General features: G+C 37.4%; 1 protein-coding gene across 1 annotated transcript in view; it reads left to right on the top strand.

Annotated features, from left to right (window-relative positions):
* Window positions 1-1,494: 1,494 nt before the first annotated feature.
* The window catches only part of XKR6 (XK related 6), a 330,466-nt gene continuing 306,642 nt past the window's right edge, over window positions 1,495-25,318 (top strand). Inside the window, exon 1 of the mRNA XM_037812652.1 lies at window positions 1,495-2,723. Within this exon, the coding sequence (XP_037668580.1) occupies window positions 1,996-2,723 (728 nt within the window). The 5' untranslated portion in view covers window positions 1,495-1,995. The remainder of the gene's footprint in view (window positions 2,724-25,318) is intronic.

Genomic DNA, 25,318 nt, shown 5'->3' with positions numbered 1-25,318 from the left:
TGTAAGGTTTAAAAAGGTGTAAACTATCTAACTTAGAGTCATTATTTTAGAGGAACTGGGATCCAAACCTGGGCAATACTACTCCTCTAGCTTATGTCATCTTTCTAAGGGGCATTAATGCAAATTTAGTAAAGAAAATAAATAGAATCCTATCAATATGCAGAAATTGTCTTTATCTGCTGGCTATAGTTTTTACTACCATAGGAAATAAGAGGCTTAAACTACAGTATGAAATAAAAGTGTACAGTATGTAGATTTTTTCCACAGATTGACTCAGGTAAAAATACTTTATGGGTACATTATCAAAAGTCTTTGTACTTTCACATTGGCATATGTACAAATTAAAAGTTGTGTCCTAAAATGTGGTTTCCAGGTCTTGCCCTGTCACTCCCAAAACTTAACTAGGTACTGTAGTATTAAATATTATATATAGCAAAATAACAACACTGGAACATTTCTTCATGGAACCTCAATGCCATGTAAATATTACCTAATTTGCCCTCATACATTCTAAAGAAGGTTACTGGCATTATTAGAAAATTTTACTCATGGGTGAAATAGCAACAGAATCAGAAATGAATACAAAAATCTAGGAAAGTCAATGAGAAAATCCAGAGGGTTTTTTTTTTTTTCTTTCCTTTTTTAACTTAAAACATGCCTTTCTTCTCATCGATTACAACTGTGAAAATGAAGATTGTTCCATGTGGCTTCAAATACATTTTCACTGGAAGATCATTGTAATTCAAATCCATTCAGTGTGGCTTCACTTTTGTAAATTGTTAGCTAAGTTTAAGTAGTGTACACTGCACATATTTTAATGATATAGCACATGGATAATATTTTCACTGATTTAAAGCCGTGTTTGTCAACAGAATTGTAGCACCAGAAAAATTTCTAAAAGGTAATTTTCCCACATTAAAATAGCCTGAACAAGTAATTGATGTAGCTTAAACCCTGGCTAGTTCTGCCTTTTCCAAATTAAGGTCACGGAATTTTAAAATAACATTCTTTAAAAAATGTTGGTAGAAATATATTTCAATAGTGAAGAAAATATAGTCAAGGTCACCATATGCCAATTCAATCCTTGCTCCAACATTCAAGACACAATCAGGCTAATTTTTAACTGGATTTTGCCTGCGGTTTTCTTAAAGGAACAGTGGAAACTTCATTACAAAAGATGATAAAGTGGTCAGTGACAAGATCAGGGAGTCAAGAGAGATAAAAGAGGAGGAGAGGAATCAATAGAATTGAGAATCAGTAAGTTGTTTGTGGGAATCTAAACTGACATGTAATTTTTAAAGAGCCTCAAAATAAGAAAAGAAAAAGAAATTTTTAAGGAAAAAAGAAATGAAACAGCCAAAGAGGTGAGATACAGCCATTGTGTGGGGGGGTGTCTACACAATGAGGTCATCCTATCTCCCGGAAGTGACACGTAATCACCTGCTTGGGGCTAGCTCCGCCCCTTCCCTCAGAGGCCCCGCCCCTCCGTCAGCAGCCGGGAGGGTGTTAGGGGGCGTTTTCCAAGAGGAAAGCTGTGAGCTGCGACGCTGAGGAAGGGGACCCCAAAGCGTCTGGCACTGCCCCCTCCAGAGATCACTTTGGACCACCCCACTCGGCCCAGCGGAATTCTGAAACGCCGAGGGGTCAACCTGATGGGTTTCGGGGTCAACGGAAGAGGGGAAGGGGAGCCCTGGCGGGGAGAACCCCCCGGTTCCCCGCCCAGCAGCTGAGGCACAGGAGGGCGGCCATCTTGGCCGGGAGGGTAGGGCCAGGGAACTGCGGGCGCGTGCGATTGGGGGGCTCGCCCGGAAGTGACGCCAACTACCCGGAAGCGGAGGGGGTTCCCTGGCCCACTCCCCCCTCGTTCGTTTGCTCCCCCGCTTCCTCCCCGCCCCCCTTCCTCTCCATTCGTTTCCCCCCTCCCCGTTCCCTGCCTTCTCCCCCCCCACCCGTCCCTCCCCCCCCCCAACCTCCGGAGCTGGGAAGAGAGTCAAGATGGCGGCGAAATCCGATGGCGGTGGCGTGGGGGTGGGCTTCGCCCAGCTGCACAACCTGGACGAGGCGGTGGGCAGCGGCGGCGAGGAGGACGGGGAGCCCGGGGGAGGTGGCTGCGGCGGCGGCGACGGCAGCGACCCCGGCGAGAGCAGCTCGCTCCACATCTGCCACTGCTGCAACACCTCCTCGTGCTACTGGGGCTGCCGCTCCGCCTGCCTGCGCTCCCTCCTGGGCAGAAAGCCGCGCCGCAGCGCCGCCGCCTCGGCCGCCGACGGGGGGGACCAGCCGCTGCAGCCGCCGTCGGCCGCCGGGCCCCACCAACCGACGCCTTCGTCCGAGCGGCCCCAGGAGCCGCCGCCGCAGGTGGAGCGGCCGTGGCTCGACTGCCTGTGGATCGTGCTGGCGCTGCTGGTGTTCTTCGGGGATGTGGGCACCGACCTGTGGCTGGCCCTCGACTACTACCGCAAGGGGGACTACGGCTATTTTGGGCTGACCCTCTTCTTCGTGCTGGTGCCGTCGCTGCTGGTGCAGAGCCTGAGTTTCCGCTGGTTCGTGCAGGACTACACGGGCGGCGGGCTGGGCGCCGTGGAGGGACTCAGCAGCCGAGGTCCCCCCATGATGGGGGCCGTCTACGTCCGCGGCGGGCCGGGCGCGCAGCGCCTGTGCCGGCTCTCCGTGTGGATCTGGCAGTCCGTCATCCACCTGCTGCAGATGGGGCAGGTGTGGAGGTAAGAGCACTGCGGGGGTGGGGGCGGGGGCCTGGCGAGCGGGCCCTGCGGAGGGGCCCGCGTGGTGAGGCTGGAGCCCTCCAGAGAGCGCTCTGCCCTCGATGTGCCTGTGAGGTTGTTCCCTCAGACGAGTCTTTCTTGGGTCTTGAAGGATGGATTTATCTTGCACTTCTTTTGGCGTCTGCAAAAGACTATCGTTTTATCTGTATCCCTGGCCACGCCTTTTGGCCCGGGGAGGCTCAAGTCTGGCTGTTTTTCCGTCTTCATCCCTGGTTCGCACTTAGCGTGGACCCAGCCTCATCCTTTCTCAGCCCTGCATCTCTGTAGATCTCGCTGTATCCTGGTTGTCCCTGTTCCCTATATCCCAAGGTAACCAGCCGTTAGCGCCTTTTCTCTGCACCCCAGCTCGTGTCCTGGGGGGAACCTTCTTTCTTCTATCCAGTTTGCACTCGGTTTTGTGCCCCGGTGAGACATCTTCCGCTCTTCCCCCGTTTTCTGTCTGCAGTGGCCTATGTGGGGCCCTATGGAAAAACCCCTGGCTGCTTCTCCTTTTAGTGCTCCTTTATTCCACACCCCTCTCCCCTCCTTTCCTGCAGTCCCATCCCCTCCTTTCTTGCAATCCCATCCCCTGCAAATGACTGTAAGCCGCTGCCCTCTTTGGAGGAAAAATGACTTTTTTTTCTGGATTAAAAGTGTCCTTTTCTTAGTGACAGGTAAAATTGTATGGTATGTGATGTGATGAGTGTGAGCGTTTGTTTTTTAACTCTTACTTCCAGAAAATTAATTAGCCACATGGACACCTACTCTGGTGGAACATTGCTTTTGGTAGCTGGGCCAGTGCTTAAGTGATTTTTACTTAGAAAAGACCTGAACTTGGCTTTGCAGCCCTTTCCCTTAAGTAAATTTCCCTACTGCCAGTTGAATCCCTCCAAAACCACTTGCAGATGTTCTTGCCGACCCTCTTACTACTAAAGTGGCCAAACTAAGGAAATGATCCTATTAAAACCTTAGTGAATCTTTGCCTTCCAGCTTAAATCTGCTTTATGTGTTCTGGAAACGTTGAGTTGTAGGTAAGAGTATTTGCAAGAAGAAATCTTACTGAAGATAAGTTACATAGGGAAAGGTATATTGATTCTGTGAGAAGACATTTTGCCTAGACTGCCCAGACTCTCACACCTGGTAGGAGATTTTAGGCACTGGGTATTCAGTTAACCCAGCAGTACTTCAGGTTAACTGAAACAAAGCTCATTGTCATTTGAAATCTTTATCCAGATAGTCATTCAAAATTTTAGGTAAAAATGTTTCAGAAAGCGTGGAATTGAATTAAGTCAAATAATGAAAAGAATGCAAGAACTTTGTCTTACTGGATTTACATGCAGCTTCAGCAATAGGAGGAGTGTCTGTGGTTCTTGATTTTCCTGATCCTTCCAGTATTGTTTACCAGTGTTTCTAGATTGAACTAGCACCTTTTTTTCTTTTTGCTGGTAGACTTATAAGAATGGGGGGATACAATTTTTTTAAAAAGGCAATCAGGTTAACTTTCACTATTTTCTGTGTAGCTTAAGTTCAAATAAAATTTTGAAATATGTTTTGAATTTGAAATCTAAATCTAAAAACACCCCCCAAAACCCAAATCTGTACTGAATCAAAGGCAGTGTTTTTGGTATTAAGGAAATCTTTTTTCAGTCTCTGTAGGCTGGTAAGATGCACAGGAATGAAGGGAAAGAGGGATGAAAAAAGTCTGGGGAAGAGGGAGATTTTGAAATATTTAGGAAAATTTAACAGCACATATTTAATAACTATGATTCTACTGAACAAACCTAAATCACCTATCTTCATGTTTTAGAATTCCAAGAAGTGTGCCCAATAAAAATGTTGGTATTAGGTTAAAATTCTTGAGAGAATTGTTTCTAATGAAGTCCATTCTAGACATTTATTAGTAGTAAGCTTTTGGGACATAATGAAATTGGTGTTGAGTTTCACAAATTTTTTAGGCACAATACTTCCTTCCCATTCATCTTAACGTTGATTATATTCGGGCAAGGTAGAAATGTTGGGACAAACTGAAGTATGTTTTAAGTGTACTTAAATTTAGCCTTTTATGGTTGTTTTAATAGTGTAATATATTATTTTTCCTGATCGTCACTTAACTTTCAATATCTGCAGTGGTATATGTGTATTTTTTTTTAAATGCTGTGATTTTACTGTGGTCTGATTTTTTTGTTGTATATTTTCAAGATGAGATTGTATTTCTCAGTATTTCATAAAGTTCAAGTATTTAAAGAATTAAAAAAGACATACCAATTCAGCTAGGTTATTTCTTCCAATATAACTAATACAGCTGTACTGCCAAGGAATTTTTTTTAATATAGTGTACTGATTTTGCTTGAAATACTCAAGAGCAAGCCTGCTCTTTGAATGCCTGCTAGGCATGTTGTTTGTGTTGAAGTCATTCACATGTATAAGTTTTGGAGAAAGGTTTTTATGATTTTCTTGTTTTAATCTCTTGGCAAACAGTTACTTGTCAGTGTGTATAAATACACATATCTCAGTTTTCACTGCAGATCTTTTGGGGTTATAGTTGTTCCCTTAATCATATATGCTCCTTAAAATTTGCTATTTCATATGGTCACATGACATAAAGGTTAAGGTCTAGGATTTATATCATTTGATTTTGGCCACATTGATTTTGGCCACGTTTCTAAGAAAAGATGCCAGTGAAGTTGTACATTGTCAAAACTGATTGATGAAATCATGAATACCTGTCTTTTCACATGCTTTTTCTTTTTTTCTTGATAATGTAAAATTATTTGACTCCTGCTTGGAAAAAGCACAGTGCTTATTTTAGAAAATTTAGTTTCCCTTGCACTTTTGATATGCACTTTTTGTATGTGTTGCCTTTTCTGTCAAGATGGCAAATATTTAACTTCTCTTTCAACAAATGATTACACAGATGTAAAAAAATATTTTTGACAGGGCCAAAATTGGAGCATGGAAGAATAGTTGTCTGTAGAATGATTTGGTCTCTGGAACCTCCTTTTGCGGCAGAATAGTGTATGTTTAAGGGCTATTTGATGCGTATTTTACCCTCACTAATTACTTAAAATGTAGTAGTCTAGCTTTATGTGCTCTATTTTTCAGGTGCTTTCCCCAGGGATTGCAGGTAGTTCACATCAGGAACATGAGTCACACCAGGCTTCAGTTTAGAAAAGTGTGTTGTTACTAGAAAGTGAGATCAGTTTCTTGGAGGGTTTGACATTAGGAACTATTTCATTTAGTGTGCATATTTTGTTGTTCTAAGTTTCTTTTCTCCAGTATATTGTCCTTTCTTTGATTTTATGCTACCTTAGGAGAGTGCTTAGTGTGTTAGCATTTCTCTTCTGTCACGAAGCAACAGTTCTTTAAAATTTCATCTGACATCAATTTGCCACAGTCATCACCATCTATTTATTTGTTTGTTATTTATTTATTTTCTCTGTTTCTAGAGACTTTGGTATAATACAGATTATACAACTCTGCATATAATTAGCAAATGTTGCTGTTCTCGAAGGTGCTATTTTAAAAAAATTATTCCTCCCCTCCTCCCCATATGTAGGGATACTCACTGTATTATGGGACTTTGTTCATGTTGAATATTTTAGAATAGTGGCTCTCAACTCTGTCTGGGAATAGGCTCTACTGTGTTCCAGTTGTAAAAACTAGAAAAGCCAAAGAGTGCTGCTGGGCTTGCTGAAGAATAATCCTGGGGTGAAGCCTAAGCAATTGGATTTTTAGAAGCTCCACAGGTGATCAGATGGGCAGGCAAGGTTGAGGAACACTTTTAGAACGAGGTTTCAAGCGTACTTTATTTAGAGATTGATGGATTTGTGTTCTTAATAAATATGAAGGAGCTATTGGGAAAGAAATAATATATTGTGAGGTTTGGTTCCTGAACACCACCATAACCAAACAACTTTACCTTGGAAACATGAGTGTATAAAAGTTCTTGGAGTGATCACGTGTATGTTCTTATTAGCGCTTTTATTTTGTTGAGCCCAAGTATGGATCTCCTTCTAAAAGAATCTTCAAATGCAAGGCAGTCTTTGATAAATGTAGTTTCCGTCTTTGCCTTTTATGTGATACAAATAACATTTTATGATTAAGTTGCATGTAAAAAAGTGTAGTGATTCCGTTTAATGTTGAAATGATTCCCTTAAGAAGGCTTGAGATAAATAATTAAAGGAGAGGCTGGACTAAGTGATCTGTAATTCCCCTCTAGCTTGAAGATTTTGTTATTTCAGAATGTAAATGTTACCTTTCAGTAAGGAAATTAATTCATGTGGGCCCCGGGGTGGCAATCCCAATATTGTAAAAATGATCTTTTTTTTGCATTTTAATCCATAAACTTAATGGATTTCTGGTTAGAAAGAAACTCAATGGGATTTTTTGACGGTGAAAATTTAGCTGAGAAAAGTACATATGTTTGAGTAGCCAAAAAATTTTGAAAAAGATAATTTTTGAGACTCACCGTATCAGAAACCAAATCCATTATAAAGTGGCAGTAATTAAAACAATGTGGCACTGGCAGGGGAACGAGCAAATAGGTAGTGAAGTAGAATAAAGAGTCCAGAAAAATAAACTAATACATATATGGGAATTTAGTTTATAAAAGGTAGCATTACTAATCAGTGACTGGAGAAAGGATTATTTAATAGGTAAATGATATTGGGGCAGTTGATTACCTAGATCTCTACCTTTAATAAACAAAAAAAAAAATTCTAGAAAGGTTAAAGATTTCTGAAAAGACTAGAAAAAAAATGTAAGAAAATGATCTTTTAATTTTGCGATGGACAAGACCTTTAATATCATCAAGGCAACAATTAATACATTTAACAACATGAACATGACTCATCTGCTTAATCCCTCTCTCCCTCTGACACCTAAAAAATCATGAAAACACATGATTAGCTGTAAGAGTAGAAGAGTTAAATTGAAAGATACGCTTTTTAAAGGAGAGTGAATATGAAGAGAGCTTCTCTAAAGATTATTTCATTTCACATTTTTGAGTGGACAAAAACAGTAAAAACTTGCCTTTTATGGTGAATATTCAAGGGAAGATGATGAATAAATGATAAGATGTGGGGTAAAATCACAAGTGGTCATGAAACATAGTATTTCTGGAATGATCCATAAACAAAACATCAAAATCTCTATTACGGAAGTCCAACATTCCTGATATCTAATAAGCACATGTCCAAAATCACAAATAGTTCATGTCCATCTTTTAACATCATTTGCTTTGATGTTGCACACTTTGTCGATAAGATCAATGAGTCAGCTTTATGCAATGGGTAAATTCTGCACTGTTGGAAAGATTATGGGAGATGCAAAAAGAAATCATCAGTGCAAACATTGCCATTTCACCATGGGATATTTTGCTTTACAGCAGTTTGTGGCTAAAAATTTAGTTTACTCCCTATGATGTTCTATTTACCTAGTTTCTTCTAGTCAGAAATTCTGTGTTTCTTATTTGACTTGGAAAGAGTTAAAACTTTTCTTAAAAAAAAAATAATAAAAATTTAGTCTAATTTTAAAAGTTCAGTGACTTTTGACTGTTGCATGATGACAATCCATTATTTACCATTATTGCACATATTTTTTTAAAAAAGGCAAAGGGCAGCATGGTGTAAAAGGAAACATTGGAGTAAAGAAATTAGGTTTATTTACCATGCCCTGCAAGTTATAATATGTTTATAATTAGGCAAGTAATAAACACTTCTGACCTCAATTTCTTCATATTATATTTACCAAATAAGGGGTTAAATTAAAATTTGGTTTAAAAAAGTCCGTTACGCTATAGGTATTAGCACTCTGAAGATAGGAATGCTAAGGAATTTCAGCCTCCGTTTTGAACAGTTAAAATTATTTTTAGAACAAGTGTATGAGTTTCCCAGAAACTATTTGAAAGGCAGAGTTCTAAGTCCTAGTATGTTTATTTTAGTTTATTACTTAGAAATCTTATTTTTAGTGGCTTTGATACCCTATAGGGGCTTTTTTTTTTTAATTACTTTTTTTTTTTTTAACCTCACTGCTCCATTGTAAAATTTATAGCAGATTAGACTTCCTGAGTTTTTGATATGCTCGTAAATCAGCTAATATTGTGAATTTGTAATTTCAGCTGAAATTAAACTATATTGTAAAGTGATCTTTTTTTGTAATAATCTTTTAAATTTATTGTTAGATTAAGCTAAAGCATTGCATATATCTTTGATACATTTTATTCTGTTTAAGCCATATATTTTGGAGTTTTCCTGAATTGTTTGGCAAGCTTAATTTCTTTGTTGGGGAAGAACCTCAAAATCACCTACTGCAGTTTATTGTTTGATATGTGCTCTTTAAATTTGAAAAGTTAGTGCTGTTTGTACATTTTTTTTTTTTAATTGGTAGCTCCCTTGATGCTTGAACTGTTTTCTGAAATCTGAATTGAATTTTTATTGTTGCTGTTAGATTACAGCTAAGGTTCTTTTTTGGCTTTAATATGTTGAATGTTGTGGAAAGATGGAATTTGCTTGAAGGATTCAGTGTATATTGTTACAGTGACATTAATACATATCTACCTAAAATTCAACCTTAGATTTTTCTCAGATCTTGGTATATTGCATTATCTTAGTGAACCTAAAACCACAGTACCCCAAGGTATTTTGCATATTGCCAACAAAATGTTTCCTCTTGTGTATCCCTTTTATAGAAGTATCGAACAAGTGGTTTTAAAGAAATTTTTGTTGTAAATGCAATAATTTTGTCTTTGGGGGGGAAGTTATTTCTGTTTTATCTTGGTCATCAATTTATGGAGCATGGGCTATATGCTCATTACTCATTTCTAGGAAGAAATTTGAATATTCAGTTCACAGAAAAGTATACACAAAAGTTTTCTTCACAGGACTCTTGGAAGTGAGGTAGAATTGTTACGTATTGTTTATGCTGGCCAGTTACTCTCCAGCAATCATAAGTACATAAAACAAATTTTCTCTTTCACCGTAATGCCCATGTTTCAGTCCATCTTAAATACACTGGACAAATGAGGAAAGATAGCAAAGATGAGGAAGATATTAAATCTGTGGCGTTAGAAGCCTTATGAAAGGGAAGTCTGCCAATGTAATGGAGCTGGCAGGGGGAATTGAGAAACTAAGCCCTTCCAGACAGTCACACTCTTCCTTCTCCCTTTAGCTGTGTTTCTTAAAGTGTGGTCAGAGAACCCTCAGTCTTATAATATCCCCCAGAGCTTTTAAAAATGCTGACTCATGGTCCTTACTGCAGACCTACAGAATAGACTCTCAGGGAGTTGGGCCAGGGAATGTTTATTTTTTGCTCAGTTTTTATTACGGGAGTGTTCTAGTTTGCTAATGCTGCCAGAATGCAAAACACCAGAAATGGATTGGCTTTTATAAATAGGAATGTATTTGGTTACACAGCCACAAAGTGTCCAAGGCAACACATCACCAATCGGGTACCTTCACTGGAGGATGGCCAGTGGCATCCAGAAAATCTGTTAGCTGGGAAGGCACGTGGCTGGAATCTGCTCCAAAGTTCTGGTTTCAAAATGGCTTTCTCCCAGGACGTTCCTCTCTAGGCTGCAGGTCCTCAAAAATGTCACTCCTTAGTTGCTCTTGGGGTGTTTTGTCCTCTCTTATCTTCTCCAGAGTAAGTCTGCTTTCAGCAGCGGTCTTCAAACTGTCTCTCATCTGCAGCTACTCTCTTAGCTTCTGTGCATTCTTCAAAGTGTCCTTCTTGGCTGTAGCTCCTCTTCAAAATGTCACTCTCAGTTGCTCTTTAAAATGTCACTCATAGCTGCACTGAGTTCCTTCTGTTTGTCAGCTCATTTATATGGCTCCAGTGATTTAATTTAAACCTACCCTGAATGGGTGGGGTAACATCTCATGGAAATTATCCAATTAGAGTCATCACCCACAGTTGGGTGGGTCACATCTCTGTGGAAACACTCAAAGGATTCCAGTCTAATCAGCACTAAAACGTCTGCCCCACAAGATTGCATCCAAGAATATGGCTTTTTCTGGGGGACATAATACATTCAGACTGGCACAGGGAGTTTGTAAGCATATAGAGAAGGAGAAAGATTATTATAAAGAACACCTGTTACCATCCACCTGGATTCAGTAATTGTTAACATAGTTTTATCTGTTTGTGTGTGTCTGTGTATTTTTTTTACGCATATATATTATGTTTCAAGTCTAAATATTTCACCTCAAATGCTAAATAATTAGAATAATTCTACATAACTACAGTACCATTATCGCACCTAAGAAAATTAACAACTCCATAAAATCATCTAATATCTGTTTCATATTGAAATTTGCCCAGTTGTTCTAAAGAATTTCTTTTATGTTTTTTTTCCCCCCTTCCAAACAGGAATTTATCCAGGTTCATCATTGTATTTATGTTTTTTTAAAAAATCTAGCACAATATCCTTACTTTTTTCTCCTCTTCACGGATGTTGTTGACTTGGTGCCAGAGTCCAGGTCAATTCTCTTGTGTGTTACATATTCTAGATTGCAGAATTGTTTCATCCAGGTGTTGTTTGTCCTCTGTGATTCTATTAAACTTGAAGTCGGATCTAGGGGCTTGATTATATTCAGTCTAAATATTTTTGTCAAAAGTAGTGCTTTCTGCTTCATATGTGCATCTTATCATCAGGCACACGAAACCAGGTTCCTTACATTAGTGGTTTTCCTAAGTTTTCGATCTTGGTGAAAGTTGTGACTGCCAGATTTCTCTGTAAGAGTATCTTTTTTCCTTTGCAATTACTGAGTAACTCCTGGGGTAACACTTTGGCAAGGTGTGAATGTCCTATTTCCTAACAACCTTTAACCTAATGTTTTCAGAGTCCGTTGACAATCTCTTCCTGAATTACTGAATGGTTGGTGAGCAGTGGGATTTGTATTTTAAAGAAGCCTTCCTTAAAGGTTGAGAACCTCTGCTGTACTGGAATCAGTGCCTGAGTAAACAGAATCTGTCCCAGAGAAGTTTTTCTGAATCTAGGCACTGGTGGGTCAAAATGGGTTGTCAGTAAATGGTTGAGTTTTAAGTTTTATGCTAGTTTTCGAGCAACAAGGAATCTCCGTTTGTTCCCTAGTTCTTTGCCTAGTTTTTGAGAGAACATGTATGTAATTATCACAGTAAAATGAGGTAAGTGCTAATAGTATATATCATGGTAACAGAATAGAGTGTATGACTAAGAGGAGAGTGGCAGTGGCATAGAGAAGTTACTAAGAAGAGGAGAAGAAACTATATTGAAATACTTTTTCTTTTTACCTATATTGTCTCATTTAATTTTCACAAGTTTTTCATGCTCATTTTGCAAATGAAGAAATGGGTTTAGAGTTATTAAGTAACCTGTTAAATAACTGGTAAATGGTAGAGGAACATTTTAGAGCCAGATCTTGCTGATGGCAAAATATGTGCTGTTTTCTACATTAGGCTCCCATGTAATGATCAGGAGGTTCTTTTCCCTGCTTGAATGCCCTGGTTACTCAGCTATGGGCAGGTAGAATTACTTTGCTTTACTTGGGACTTATTCTTTCTGGCCTGTTTTAAGTGGAGGAATGGTATTCTTGAACTACTGGCACCTCTTGTACAGACTGAAGTTCTTCGAGTCCTCCATTTCTAGTCTAATATATTCAACTCTGCAGAGAATAGTAGGCTTATGACTCTTTTAGTTGATTGCAATGGCTAATATGTTTCAAATAGCTAGGTAGTGCTCCTAAGTCTGTGTCTTTTGAAATGATTTTCAGTACCTCACCCCAATCCCTTTCTCAGAATAAATGTACCTTCCAATACTGTGATTTCCGCATTATAGGGAGGACTACGTAGGGTTGACAGCACCCTCTTGGCCACCATTTATCCCTGTAGGTCGTACCTAAATGTAGTACCCATATGTTGGCTCAGTGTTGACCTGTTGGAAATACTGAAAGCAGCAGCTCTATCCTTAAGGTTATTAAGGTGGTTGTTTCCAATCCTTGGCAGTGCTTTGGAATCTCCTGGGGAGTCAGATATTTGGGTTCCACCATAATAGATTATAATCCAGTAGGCTTGGGGTGTGGTTTAGAATCTATATATTTTTATTTATATATTTTTAAAGCCTATGTTTTCAGAAAGTTCCCCAAGCGGTGCACAGAGATGACAACCATATCTGTGTAGGCTGATGTCTGCTAATATTTATAGTGGTAGTTCTCAAGGAGTATGGGAAGGTGTTTTGTTTTGTTTTGATTTTTTGTAAATTTAAGCACTATGTTTATCAGATTTGCAGGTGATTTTAATGAAGCACCAGTATTTAAAGAATCTTTGAATTGAATCTTACTCTTAGCTAGAATGGGTTGGAGAAAAGTGTGAATTAATCAAATAGGTGTTGTTGCCATATACTATGCTTAAAATTTAGAAGGCTGTAGACACTTAACATTAAAACTGTATCAAATATAATTGAATATTCCTCCTATTCACACGCTTCTTTGGAAGCTTGAAGTCCTTCAAGGTCATTATTATGAGTACGAGTTAACACTGTTGGTGCTCAGAAGTGCCAGATTAGAGGCATTTTATTTCGTTGGGAAAATTGATGTTTAATCCAGAGTGATTTTAGTGTCTCAAATTTTCAGAAATGTTCTGTTTATTGAAGTTGGTGCCAAGAATAGGATTCCTTAAAAAGAAATTGGTGAATGAAAGAGAAGTGACCTAATAGGTATTACATGGGTATCATTAGAGACAGCAATAGAGGGGGCAGTGAAGAAAAATGGTGGAACCATAGTTTGCTTGATATATTCTTGGGAGAGATAGCTAGGGCATGGAATGCTAAGATATTACAGTGGGTCATCTAAAATCTGCAAGCAACAAAATAATGAACTCATCCCTTTGAGCTCCATCTAGGAATGTGCTGCGGGCAGTGGTGTGGTAATCGATGAACTTTGTAACAGGGAACCTCAGGGTCAGAAATGCTAGGAGAGGAAATGGCTGGAGGAAGTGAGACACGTGGTGTGTGGGGATGTGTGGTGCCCAGGGTTGAATGCTGTGCTAATTTATGATTCTGGATCAAAATGAGTAGAATTCCAAGTTTGTCATTTTGCTTGGTCATGAGGAATGCAGCTTTTGAGTGTTCAACTAAATTGTTATAAATAGCCCTTTATATTGAGGACACTGTCATTTTGCTTTCTGTTAAGCAGTTTTCATCAAAGCTGTCTCTGAAGGAAAAAATTACCTTTTTTTAGTAAAGAAATTATATATTCAAAATTTAAGGAATTGCAAGTGTTTTGGGTTAGACCTAGTGAGTGATGGTATGCCTTTGGATTGGAGGCTACATAAAGAACTCATTACTCGGTTTGCAGATTGAACAAAAGTTGTCAAAAGGAAGCTGAAGTTAACAAGCAATTACATTGTAAATTGGGAAAATTAAAAAGAATTAGAATAGGGTTGTAGCATTTGTGGACTATCTTTGGAGTTTCCAGTATTTGAAAGGACCACATAATATTTTTAAAGTAGTTTTTGAGATGAAGTCATTTTGGGGGAAGGGGTTGATGTGTACCTCTTAAGGCTTTTATGATTAAATGAGGTGATATTTATCAGACATGTTACGAGATTTTGAAGGGGATCCTATGAGGCGGGAGTGTGTCATTTAGCTTATTGCATGGTACTTACAACTCACTATCTCAAATAGTGGTACACTTACATCTTGTGTAATGTGATGTATGCATTCCTGAAAAACTTCTCATTCTGTAAAATCACACACTGAAAACAGCAGAGCTGTAGGGGAAAAAATGGGATTAGGGCTGAATTACTTAAAACTATGTAAATTTTGTGACAGCAGCACCAACAGAAACACCAGCGTGGTTAACTTTCCATTGACATTTGCACCCAGCATCATAGTCAGATGATTCTTTATAGGCTTTATTTTATCCTGGGACATGGTTTTTCTTCTTTTATATGTAGATGCTTGTTGATACTCACTTCTACTAGAGACCAATTTCACCAAAGTTAAAGCTCTGATCCAGGGTATAGCCTTCATCTGCACCCGCAGCGTTGCTAGGTAGGTTTATGTAGTGGAAGGCATGGTGGATATTGAAAGCTACTGAACGAGTCATCTACTGCCTGCATAGAAGGAAGGTACTTTGGTAAGATTTTCAGTGTTTTTCTTAAAGTCTTCATTTTTTTTTTTTTTTGCTAATCTATCACATTATTTGTGGTAAATCTTGTCCTTGATAGCTTCAAAAACATTAACATGTTGGGAAAAATCACTTATGAATCACCATTCCCCATTAAGTTGTTGTCATTCTCATTTTTGCCAATGATGTGTGAAGGAAGCCATGCTACAGAAAATACATTGTAGCATAGTTGACATGTTTTTGAATCTGGGGTGTCAAGTTGCAGCTCTTGAAAATGTCAAGGTTCTAATTTTGGGGAAGTTCTAGTTTTAGAGATTCTACATTCTTTCAAGGTTAAGGAAATTTGTTACTCTTCTTATGCTTTGTTGGCCCTTGAATATAATAACGAAATATGGCAGGGTGGGGGGCTGTTTTAATTCACTTTTAAATTTCTGCTCCTGTAACATAGTCATTGGATAGAATGATAATGTCTTAGTACTACATCAGCATTTGAGCTACTTATATAGAGCAAGAGTGGCTTTAAATTTTGGCTCATGTGAAATGTGGTTAATAGTGAGATTTTAAATTAAAATTCTTCTGGGCATACAGTAAACAGAAAAAAAAAAGTAACAGTAGCCTGTTGTCAAGAAAAAAACTGATGGATAGAATAAACAGACTGTTTCAGCAATATAAACAATCTGTTTTCTTAGTTTTTTTTTTTTTTTTTTTTAAGGATTATTGGGAGAACTTCCAAACTAAGTAAAGTTATTTAAATGTGAAAGCCAGCAAATTTACGTGTATGTTCAGTGGCTGTTACATTTTTTTTCCTCAGTAACTGAAATAAAAATTTCAGTGGCTTAACACAGTAGAAATGTATTTCCTGTGAGTATTGTCTACTGGCTGATGACTGGTGGTGGCTTTGACATATCCTCAGAATCTAGCCAGTGAAAGGAAAGAGAATATGGAGAAAACATAACTGCTTCTTAAAAGCTTTGGCTTGGAAGTAACACATATCACTTCTCCTCACATTCTTTTCTCAAGAATTAGCCGTATGACCATCCTCAGATCAAGGGTAGTCTCTGCCTGGGCAGGGGCTTTACATTATGGAAGAGGGAGCTTTAATTTGGTGAATAGAGACACAGAAAGAAATAATTCTTTGCTTAGAGCATGTACCCTCCAGACTAAGAGATGATGATGGTGGTGGTATATATGTAAGTAAAATGCTATTGCTGTAAGCATAGAAGAGGTAATTTCTTTTCAAAATTTTAATTTATATTTTAATTCAAGGACCAGCCAGTTTTTTTTGCAAAGAAATATTATAGGATTTGTGGGCCACATAAGGCCTCTGTTACATAGTCCTCTTTAAAATTGTGAAACCATTCTTAGCTGACCCCCTATTTTAACTGGTCAGCTTAAATTAGCTTTTAAAAATTATTACCAACTTTAATCATTTTAGTTGTGATCCTTACTAAATATACTAAGTTAAAATATATTGAAACAAAATAAGTAGAATTTTTTTAACATTTTATTTTATTTTTGGGGTCTTGGCACATTGATACAAGTAGATTTTTAAATAACTTTTCTTCTCCAGATGAAATTTAATTGAGATGAAACTGACTTTTGTAGACTAAATAAAAAGTATATTGTGGCCCCATACTTAATCCTTTTTAGTGTTTCACATCTTAAAAAATCATAGTTTAGGACAGCTTGGGATCTTTATTTTGTGATTGTAGCTGATCTAACTTTGACAAAACTGTATCTCAAATTGGAGGATCTTATTATACCCTAACCCCTAAGTTACCACCCCCAGAAGTGACTCCTTGTATCTCTTCTGTGAATTGTACACACCATCAAATATGTATCTTCAAAAAACATACTAAATTTGGAAATTCACACCCCAACTTTATGTACTTGTAACTTGCTGGATTTTCTGTTTGGTTTGTGTGTTAATCACCTCTGGGGATGGACTAAAATGATCTGAAAATTCCTTATTAAGGGTATTAAAATATCTAAAGATGAAAAATATAAAACTGAAACTAAAATGTCTTAAGCAAAACATGTTTTATAAGTTCTTATAAAAATGCATAAAACTAACAGTGGAGACCTGCAACTCTAGTATTGAAGTTTTTAAGGATAAACTATTTAAAAATACTTGTTAATTCTGAATATTATTCAGGTTACATTTTCTGGCATTCTTAATTGGCTTTAAAAAAGTAGATTACTAGAACGTTAAAGTAGTAAATGTATATATTTATTTAGAGACTATTTAATCATCACGGTTCCTCGACTTACCGTCACAGGTTGATACCTGGAGGTCTAAGATGAGGATTCTTGTATTTTCTTAAGAAGCCAAAATCTGTGATCTCTTTAGCTAATAGGTAATTAATATCATTTCAGACTATTGGTGCTTGAGAGATAAAACTGTAATTATAATTAGAATAAAGACTGTACACTGAAACCTTAAACAGAATCTATATGGTAGCATAAGTCAAATAGATGCTATATGAGATAAAATTTTTTGGCTGTTGATGTTATTAATATAATTTTGCTTATATTATCAAGTATACTTTAATTATATTTACTTATATTTTCCAGTACTGGCTTAGCCTTTCTCTGTTTCCTCACAGTATTCCATCTGTTGTATCCAGGGGATATTGCCCAGACTGCAAACAGTCCTGACTTCCCTATTGTATCAAGTCACCGGTTGGCCCTGCCTGAGCTTGCTCAAAATAAACACTGTTACATTGCTTCCAAAACCTAATACTGCCACAAATGTTATATTGCTTATACTGTGTTTAAAAACCTTATTCATAAGCCTTTCAGTTTTCTACTTGGGTGTACTCTCCAAAAATCTTAATTTGAGGTCTTACAGTAATATAAATCAACACAGATCTTAGGACTTCTCAAAACAAAATTAAAAATGAATTGCTTAACCTCATATTTTAGTTAATCTTGATTAACAAGATATAACCTTGAATAGTAATTTTTTTAAAATCCGATAAACAAACCCTCCAGATATCTGCATTTCTTCCTAGCCCTATTTACGGCTTAAACAAAACACACAAACAAATGAACAAATAAAATTTCTTTCTCTTCCTTACCCAGCTCTGTTGCCAATTTAAAAAACAAACCAATACTTGGAATAGCTAGAATTAAATACCTGAAACTATCAAACTCCAACCCAGTAGCCTTGACTCTTGAAGATGATTATATAGGTAGCTTACAAGGGGTGACAGTGTGATTGTGAAAACCTTGTGGATCACACTCCCTTTATCCAGTACGTGGATGGATGAGTAGAAAAATGGGGACAAAAACTAAATGAAAAATAGGGTGGGATGAGGGAAAGATTTGGGTGTTCTTTTTACTTTTATTTATTATTATTTTTATTCTTTCTGGTGTAAGGAAAATGTTCAGAAATAGATTGGGGTGATGAATGCACCATATGGTGCTAATGTGAACAGTTGATTGTACACAGTGATTGTATAGTATGTGAATATATCTCAATAAAACTGAATTTTAAAAAAACAACCAATACTAAATATATCCCCATAGCTTGGCCCATTGAGTTCAAGACATGCCTGTTCCAGCCAAACTGTCCATCTGGGGACCAGTCTCAATTGTGTTATCCATAAATATTATTTTAAAGTTGATCCCTTCTGTATACACCACACAGTCATACCCCTAATGACAGGCGTGAAAAATACAAACCCAGTGTTATTAAATCTGGAAGTACTCCAGTAAAATAGGGTCTTTTTAAATAAAAGAGTGCTTTTCCAAATTCTCCTTCCTACAGCTTGAGCTGGGGTGCTGAGGCTTGCCACTTACTTAATAAGGAAGGCTGTGAGAGGTAGTGGAGCATGGCCCCTTGAAAGCATGCTTTCTGGAACCTGAGTGCACTGCCACTTTCCCTTTGTTAACTTGGGCAAGTTATTTAACATCTCTGTACCTCAGTTTTCTCATATGTAAAAGAGTGTTAATTTTGGGTAGAAAGTCAGGAACAGCTTTATAGAGGATATTATTACCTCATAGGTTTGTTTTGAGAAGGAAGAGTTAATACATGTAAAGTCTCAGAATACTGCTTCATGTATATATACTGAGTGCCCAATAAATGTTAGATGTTAATCACCAGCATTTTGTACCCAGCATTGATAAGGTCCAGCTGGACAAATTTTAATTATATATAATACATATATATTATCCATTCCTCTTTCTATACATATAAAGTACCTTGTTTATGTATTCAAAAGTAAATTCCCCAAATAAAATGTAGCAGTTATAAATATTTATCTAGTAAATAATTGTTCTCATTGTAAGTGGAACAAGGGAGAAAACTGTAGTCACTTTGTAACCTATTTACACAATTGATAAATACTTGCATTAAAAGCAGACTAATCTGTATTCAAGAATAAATTTAGGAAGAGATGTCTTTTGAAATACAGTTTTTACATCAGCTTCAGACAACATTATTGACAAATTTTAGTGCTCTGAACCTTTTAATACCAGATCAAACACCTTCACTGGTTCATCTTTGTTCACAGAATATACCCCAAAACTTTTAAACCAAAACTATGAAGCCCTGTGCTTCCAGAATACTTTTATGGCCCCATCTTTCATTCCTTTATTACTTTCTAGCCCCAGCTTTTATAGAAAATTTTTAACACTGTATTTCAACCAAACCTTTCTCATACCTTGTATTATTTTGTCTCCATGCCTTTGTATGTGCTGTTTCTTTCACCTGTACCAGTGGTTCTCAACCAGGCGTGATTTTGTGTCATCCTCCCTATCCCCCTACCACCTCCTGGGGGACATTTGGCAATGTCTGAAGACTTTTTTGGTTGTCACAACTGCAGGGGTGCTCCTGATATCTGGTAGGGGCCAGGGATGCTGCTGAACATCCTGTAATGCATAGGACAGCACCACAAAATGATGAATTATCTGGCCCAAACTGTCTCTGTGCTGAGGTTGAGAAACCCTAACCTTACACAGTTCTTTCCATTGCTTTTTATTCAAATTCTAACCATTCTTCATGGCCTCTTTGAAAGCTGGTCTTGGTCTTGGTGCTTCTGTCCAAATAGCCACTCTTTTGACTTTATACTCTCAGGCAAAGCACTTGAGACACTTAGTTCTTTTATTTTTTTAATCTTGATGATTGATAATTTTGTCTTCTACCTTATTAACTCCTTAAGGGCAGACTCTTATGTCTGATTCAGCTTCATTTCCTGCAAAGTAACTTGTATGCAGTAGGGTCCACTGTCTGTTTGGATGAACAAATAAACATACATTAACGCATTATACCTTGTTAATATAGGGTAACTTAAGCCAGGTGCATCTGAATGATGGAGGCATGAGTACATTAAAAGATGAAAGTAAAGGGGAGTCTCTGATGAAACCTGAGTCAAGCTTCAACCAGAGGGTAGAATTTAACCAGACTTTTGAGGGAGAAGAACAAGGCTGTATTATGCAAATATAAATACACCTGTGGGTATGTATGTGTATTAACTTACCACCAAGGAAATATTTAATTCTAGTGGTACTTTGAAAACAGTCTTAGCCAATTTGGTAGATTTTTGCTTGTGACAGTTACCCCAGGGTCTGGTTGGCTCAGATGGTTTTTAATCTCTTGCTTCTGAAATGTTAGATGAACTGAAAGTGTGTAGAACTTTTTGTAAATCTATTTTCTTTGTGTGGTTCCTAAAGTCTAGGTATTACCCAGTAGGAACAAGTAAGTTAATAATCAGTTGCTTGCTTTTTATAAATGAGGCATCTGTCAACTTGGATTCCAACTGTCATCTTTAGAGTGGGTCTTCTCTAGATCTATGTTCTTTTCTTTGAGCAAATAGACTGCTTTAGGGCTCAGACAGAACCCACACCAACCAGAAACTGAAAAATTAAAGAAGGAAGTAGAGTTCAGTTGATACTTTAGCAATTTTCTTTAAGTGCTTTGTGATAGCTTTCATAAGTCCTATTTAGAGCCCAAGTGCCAGTAAACCTAGACGTTTTCCGTTTGATCCAAGTTCTCTCTCTTCCAACCTCCCCCTTATTTTTAACTCCTCAGATGTTTGGACTTAAAAATTTGGTATGGTGTTCTTTGAGATTTTTCCATCGTTAGAGTAATTTGTGTCCTTTTTTCTCAACTTCAATAATGTATATTTTAATAAGTTCCTTTTTGGTTGGGATTCAGATTGTGCCCTTTCATACATCATATAAACGAGAGTATTTAATGAAGTAATCCATTTTCAGTACATTAATTTTTTTGTTCATCTGTAAATTTCAAAGTTTAATATTACCAGTCCTTGTGGTTGCTTCAGGTCAATCCCAGAGCTGTGATAAATTTTAAAATGATTACACTATAGTAGACTAATTCATCACTGAGCATGTGAAATTGCTATTTTGACTGGAATGTATATTTGTGATCTGTTTTCAGTAATTTCATTCTTAATAGTGTTCATCAGATGGATGCCTGCTGCTTCTGCCTGTTGATTGGAAGATATGACTCCCACTCAGCCAGTATTGCTCTGCACTCTACTTTTTGTGCTGTAATTATCACTCACCTCTTATAAAACAAAATATGGAATCAGTTCTGTTGAGTTGTAGTTAAGAAGAACCTCAGCCTTCAGGCTTTCTGTCTCAGAGAGGGCCTTACAGTTGGGCAGTACCTTTGGAGGGGTTTATTAGCCCAGGCTCTTTTCTTTATCATGTCAGGTTTTAAAACTCCCTTTTTTAGTTGACCCAATGTTATTCTGATCAAAATGAAGGCAATTTGTTTTTTTGAAGTTTGACTGGGTATAGGCAACTCTTAAACTAAGGAAATTAAGTGTTTTTGAAAATAGGCTGTAATGAAGGTTATGCAATAGGTAAATCTACACGTTTGCTATTGGATAAGCAAGAATTTTTGTAGCTGGATTCTTAGATGTGAGTTACACAATCCGTTTCACCTAACTTCACAGTTTTTAACAAGTTGGAATTATGGTGGGGCTTCATTAGATATTCCTGTAACCTTGCAGATAATGCGTTTTTTTAGTTTCTCGGTGCCATAAGCTGGGACTTTAGAACAAGTTACCCAGTTCCCAGAGTCTTAGTTTCCTCATTGTGCAATGGGAATTATAGTTCCCTGGTGGGGTTGTGACAAGGTTTGGTATAGTATCTGGTACACATTAAGTGTACACTTTGGTAGTTCCTTTTCTCTTCTCCATCATATCTTTGCCTTGGCCATGCTAAAAGTGGCTGTCAGTGGAGCAGCTGGAATCCATTCCTCTGCCAGTAGTAACATCTTGCTGCCAGTGGTGCCAGATTTTGCCCAGTGTTCAACTGCCTAAAAGTAGTAACCAAGAAGAAAGCCAGAGGAGGCCTCTTTCTCTGATTTAGAGGCTAGTGGGGGGTTTTCTTTGAGAAAGATATTCAAACTTTATTAAGATGCATGAATTGCTGGGGGAGGGGGGCTTATAAATCCAGACAGGTGCAGTGTTGTGGAGTGTCATAACACTCAGTGTGGCTGGGAATGGACCATAGCTTCCTTCTCACCCAAGTTTTTAAATAGTCCTTGGATTTGGTGGGGGCAGGGAGTGGGGGGAGGAGCCATTATGCGCCTTATGGCTTTTTCTTAATGATTAGGAAGAAAATAGTTTGATACGAAATTTGGATTTACATGAATTTTTAAACTGTATATGTTTATTTCATAAATAAAGGGATATCATAAATAAAACACCCATTTGCCAGTATATTTGAAACCGTTTTCCTTCCAAGTAACAATATCGTTTTCTTCTGGAAGAATTTATTCTTGACATTGTAAATAAATCAATCTTCATGTTTCAATATTAGACCACTTTACTCAACTAAACCTCAGTTTCTGATTCTGTAAAATTGAATTTTTTCCCATTTTACTAATCTTAAGGTGATTTATAAGGATCTACACAGAAGATTTAAGCATGATGCTTAATTGGAGTAATTTTCCAGGTTTATTTCAAGAGTGAGATTGTTCATTTCCTTAAAATATTATAACTTGTGAAAGTGCTTTAGATATTATAAAGTGTGTAGGTCTATGCTGGTAATGTTAATTCGGTAACCTCATTCAGAACACAAGTTGGAAACCTTGTAAAATAAGTTTTATGAGGTTGTTTATACTCACGGAATAGTATATAGAGAGCAGCCCATTGCATTCTTACAGATCAGAAACTAGCATTAATTTGTCAGGCTTTGATGTCAGTCAGTGTTTCACTGTTTTTTTCCGAGAATGGTAAGTTGACAAACCTGTATTTTTTGTATTTGTGTTATGCTGTTTGTACAATTTAAAAAAAAAAAAAGGATTTTGAAAAAATGCTGATGGGCACCATTGATACTGTTGACATACTGACCAGCAGTAGCTTTTGGAAGGTAGAGTGATAATGTGGAGCCATCACTGGTCTGGTAGGAGAGGGAAGCATCGAGCTGATAGGGTTTAAAATCATATATTGCTTTCAAAGTGGAAGAATTATCTTTAAGTGGATAAGTAAGCAGAAGTTAATTTTTCTTTTCTTTTTTTTTTTTTTTCCTTTGAGGACTTACCACAGAGGGATCCGAGGAGTAGATCTTGCAAACAAATTCTCCTTCTGCCCTCTCCTTTTTCGTAAAATAAAATTTCACTTACCTATCTTAAAGAGGGATAAAGGGAACCTAGTTTTAAATTTTGATGTGTTTGAGAAGGTGAAAATATCCTTCGGTTGTCCTTTCTCTTTTGATTTACTGTATTTTCTGAAATGAGATAATGAGCAGAGCTATAGTAATTGCTCAAGAGACTTTAGGTGAGTGCTCGAATTGGAAGAGTGCTAAGGGCAGGGTCTTTAATATATAAATCAGTATAACCTCTGGGTGGATTAATAAGCAACCAAAGGAAGGCACTTTGTGTTTTTTGCAACAGTCACAGTCACTTTGTTCCCTGCATAAAAGGAAAGAATAGAACCTCTAATTATAATAATCTTCTATTAATTACAATATTTTGCATTCATTTTCTTTTAAAAATCTATTTGAGTAACTACTAGCCTTCAGAAGACGTTGGAAAATAGTATTTATGCAGCAGCTGGCATCTGCTGGTGTTGGAATCTGTGTAGTGATCAGCTAAGGAAAAGATTTCATTAGTAGGACATACAGTTTGATTTCCTTACTGCTGCAGGACTACATTCTTTTAAGCAGCTGCTTTGGAAAGGGATGTACAATAAACATTCTACACTTGTTTTAGATATGTGGTTTTTGTTGGAATGTTGCTTGCCATCTGGTCGAGAGAGGAGTGACTTACTTTTAAAAAGCTGATGTTTGGAATCTCTGCATGTGTTCCTAATGCAATTTGAGGTTCCCTCTTCATTTTTCATTCATTGAGAGGAGATAATTGGCAGCTGTAGTCATTTTGTCCCATCAGGTCCTTAGCAAGGGAACTGCATGTAGTACATATGATGTATAGAAACACACTTTGAACTGTACCTGGTTAGTGGTGGTTTTAATTTGAAAACAATTTTTTTCATCATGTTAATTGATACTTAGCAGTTTTTTAAACAAAGGAAATATTATAAAGAAGTCAAACAAAATACAGATATATGTAAAGTAAAATGCAAGTCTCCCTCCTGCCCCATCCCAATCACCTGGGGTAATCACTTTACATCAGCAGTTAGGTGTGTATTCCCCCCCCCTTTTTTTCTATATTTGATCAAATAACTAGGTACCAGTGTGATTTATGAGCAGAATTCTCTATTCTAGTAGTGACGCATGGTTGTGTGTATAATAACAGAATCAAATGTTAGTTCTCTTTAGTCAGCAGTGACAGTAAGAGAGTGTGGTTGGAATGGGTTGAGTAAAAGAAAACTGCGTAAACAGGGAAAATGACCAGGAAGGTTAATTGTCCAGGTGTTTACTCATATTTGGAATAAGGACAATAACTAACTTATATTGAGGGCCTCCTATGTTCTGGGCACTAAGTGATTTACATATGTATTGTTACATGCATTTTACAGATACAGAAATTGAAGCACAAGGAGGATAGTAACTCGCCTAACATCATACAGCTAGTAAGAAATTTGAATTTAGTTAGTCTGGCTCCAGAACCAATATTGGGCTGTCTTTTGAAACCATAATTCTATTCTCTAGAAGCTATTATATTTTTAAATCATACCTTTTGGTCTAAAAGTCAGGTAAATGGAAATTAAATTAATGACTTAAATACCAAATAGGAAATTTTATATAACTGATTATTGTATGACTCAAAACAATTTCACTAGGTTGTCAAACTGCTTGAAGGAATCTTCCTTCTGGTTTTGCTTTGTTAAAGTAAACATTTCACCCCAGAATTCTTCCGTAGTCTTTTATTCTTGATAGTATTTGGGGACCTGCATATTTTCTGGCTTTTGATCCTGCTAAGTATGTAAACATATCTGGAGACTGCCATGGAGTAAAGGAAAAGAAAAGCCATGTAATTTAAAATTGATATTTTGGAAGCTATTTCTATGGTTA

This window comes from Choloepus didactylus, chromosome 20 (assembly GCF_015220235.1).
Source record: "Choloepus didactylus isolate mChoDid1 chromosome 20, mChoDid1.pri, whole genome shotgun sequence".
Classification (NCBI taxonomy): domain Eukaryota; kingdom Metazoa; phylum Chordata; class Mammalia; order Pilosa; family Megalonychidae; genus Choloepus; species Choloepus didactylus.
Note: the sequence above shows the minus strand (reverse complement) of the source record. Positions and strands in the feature narration are given on the sequence as shown.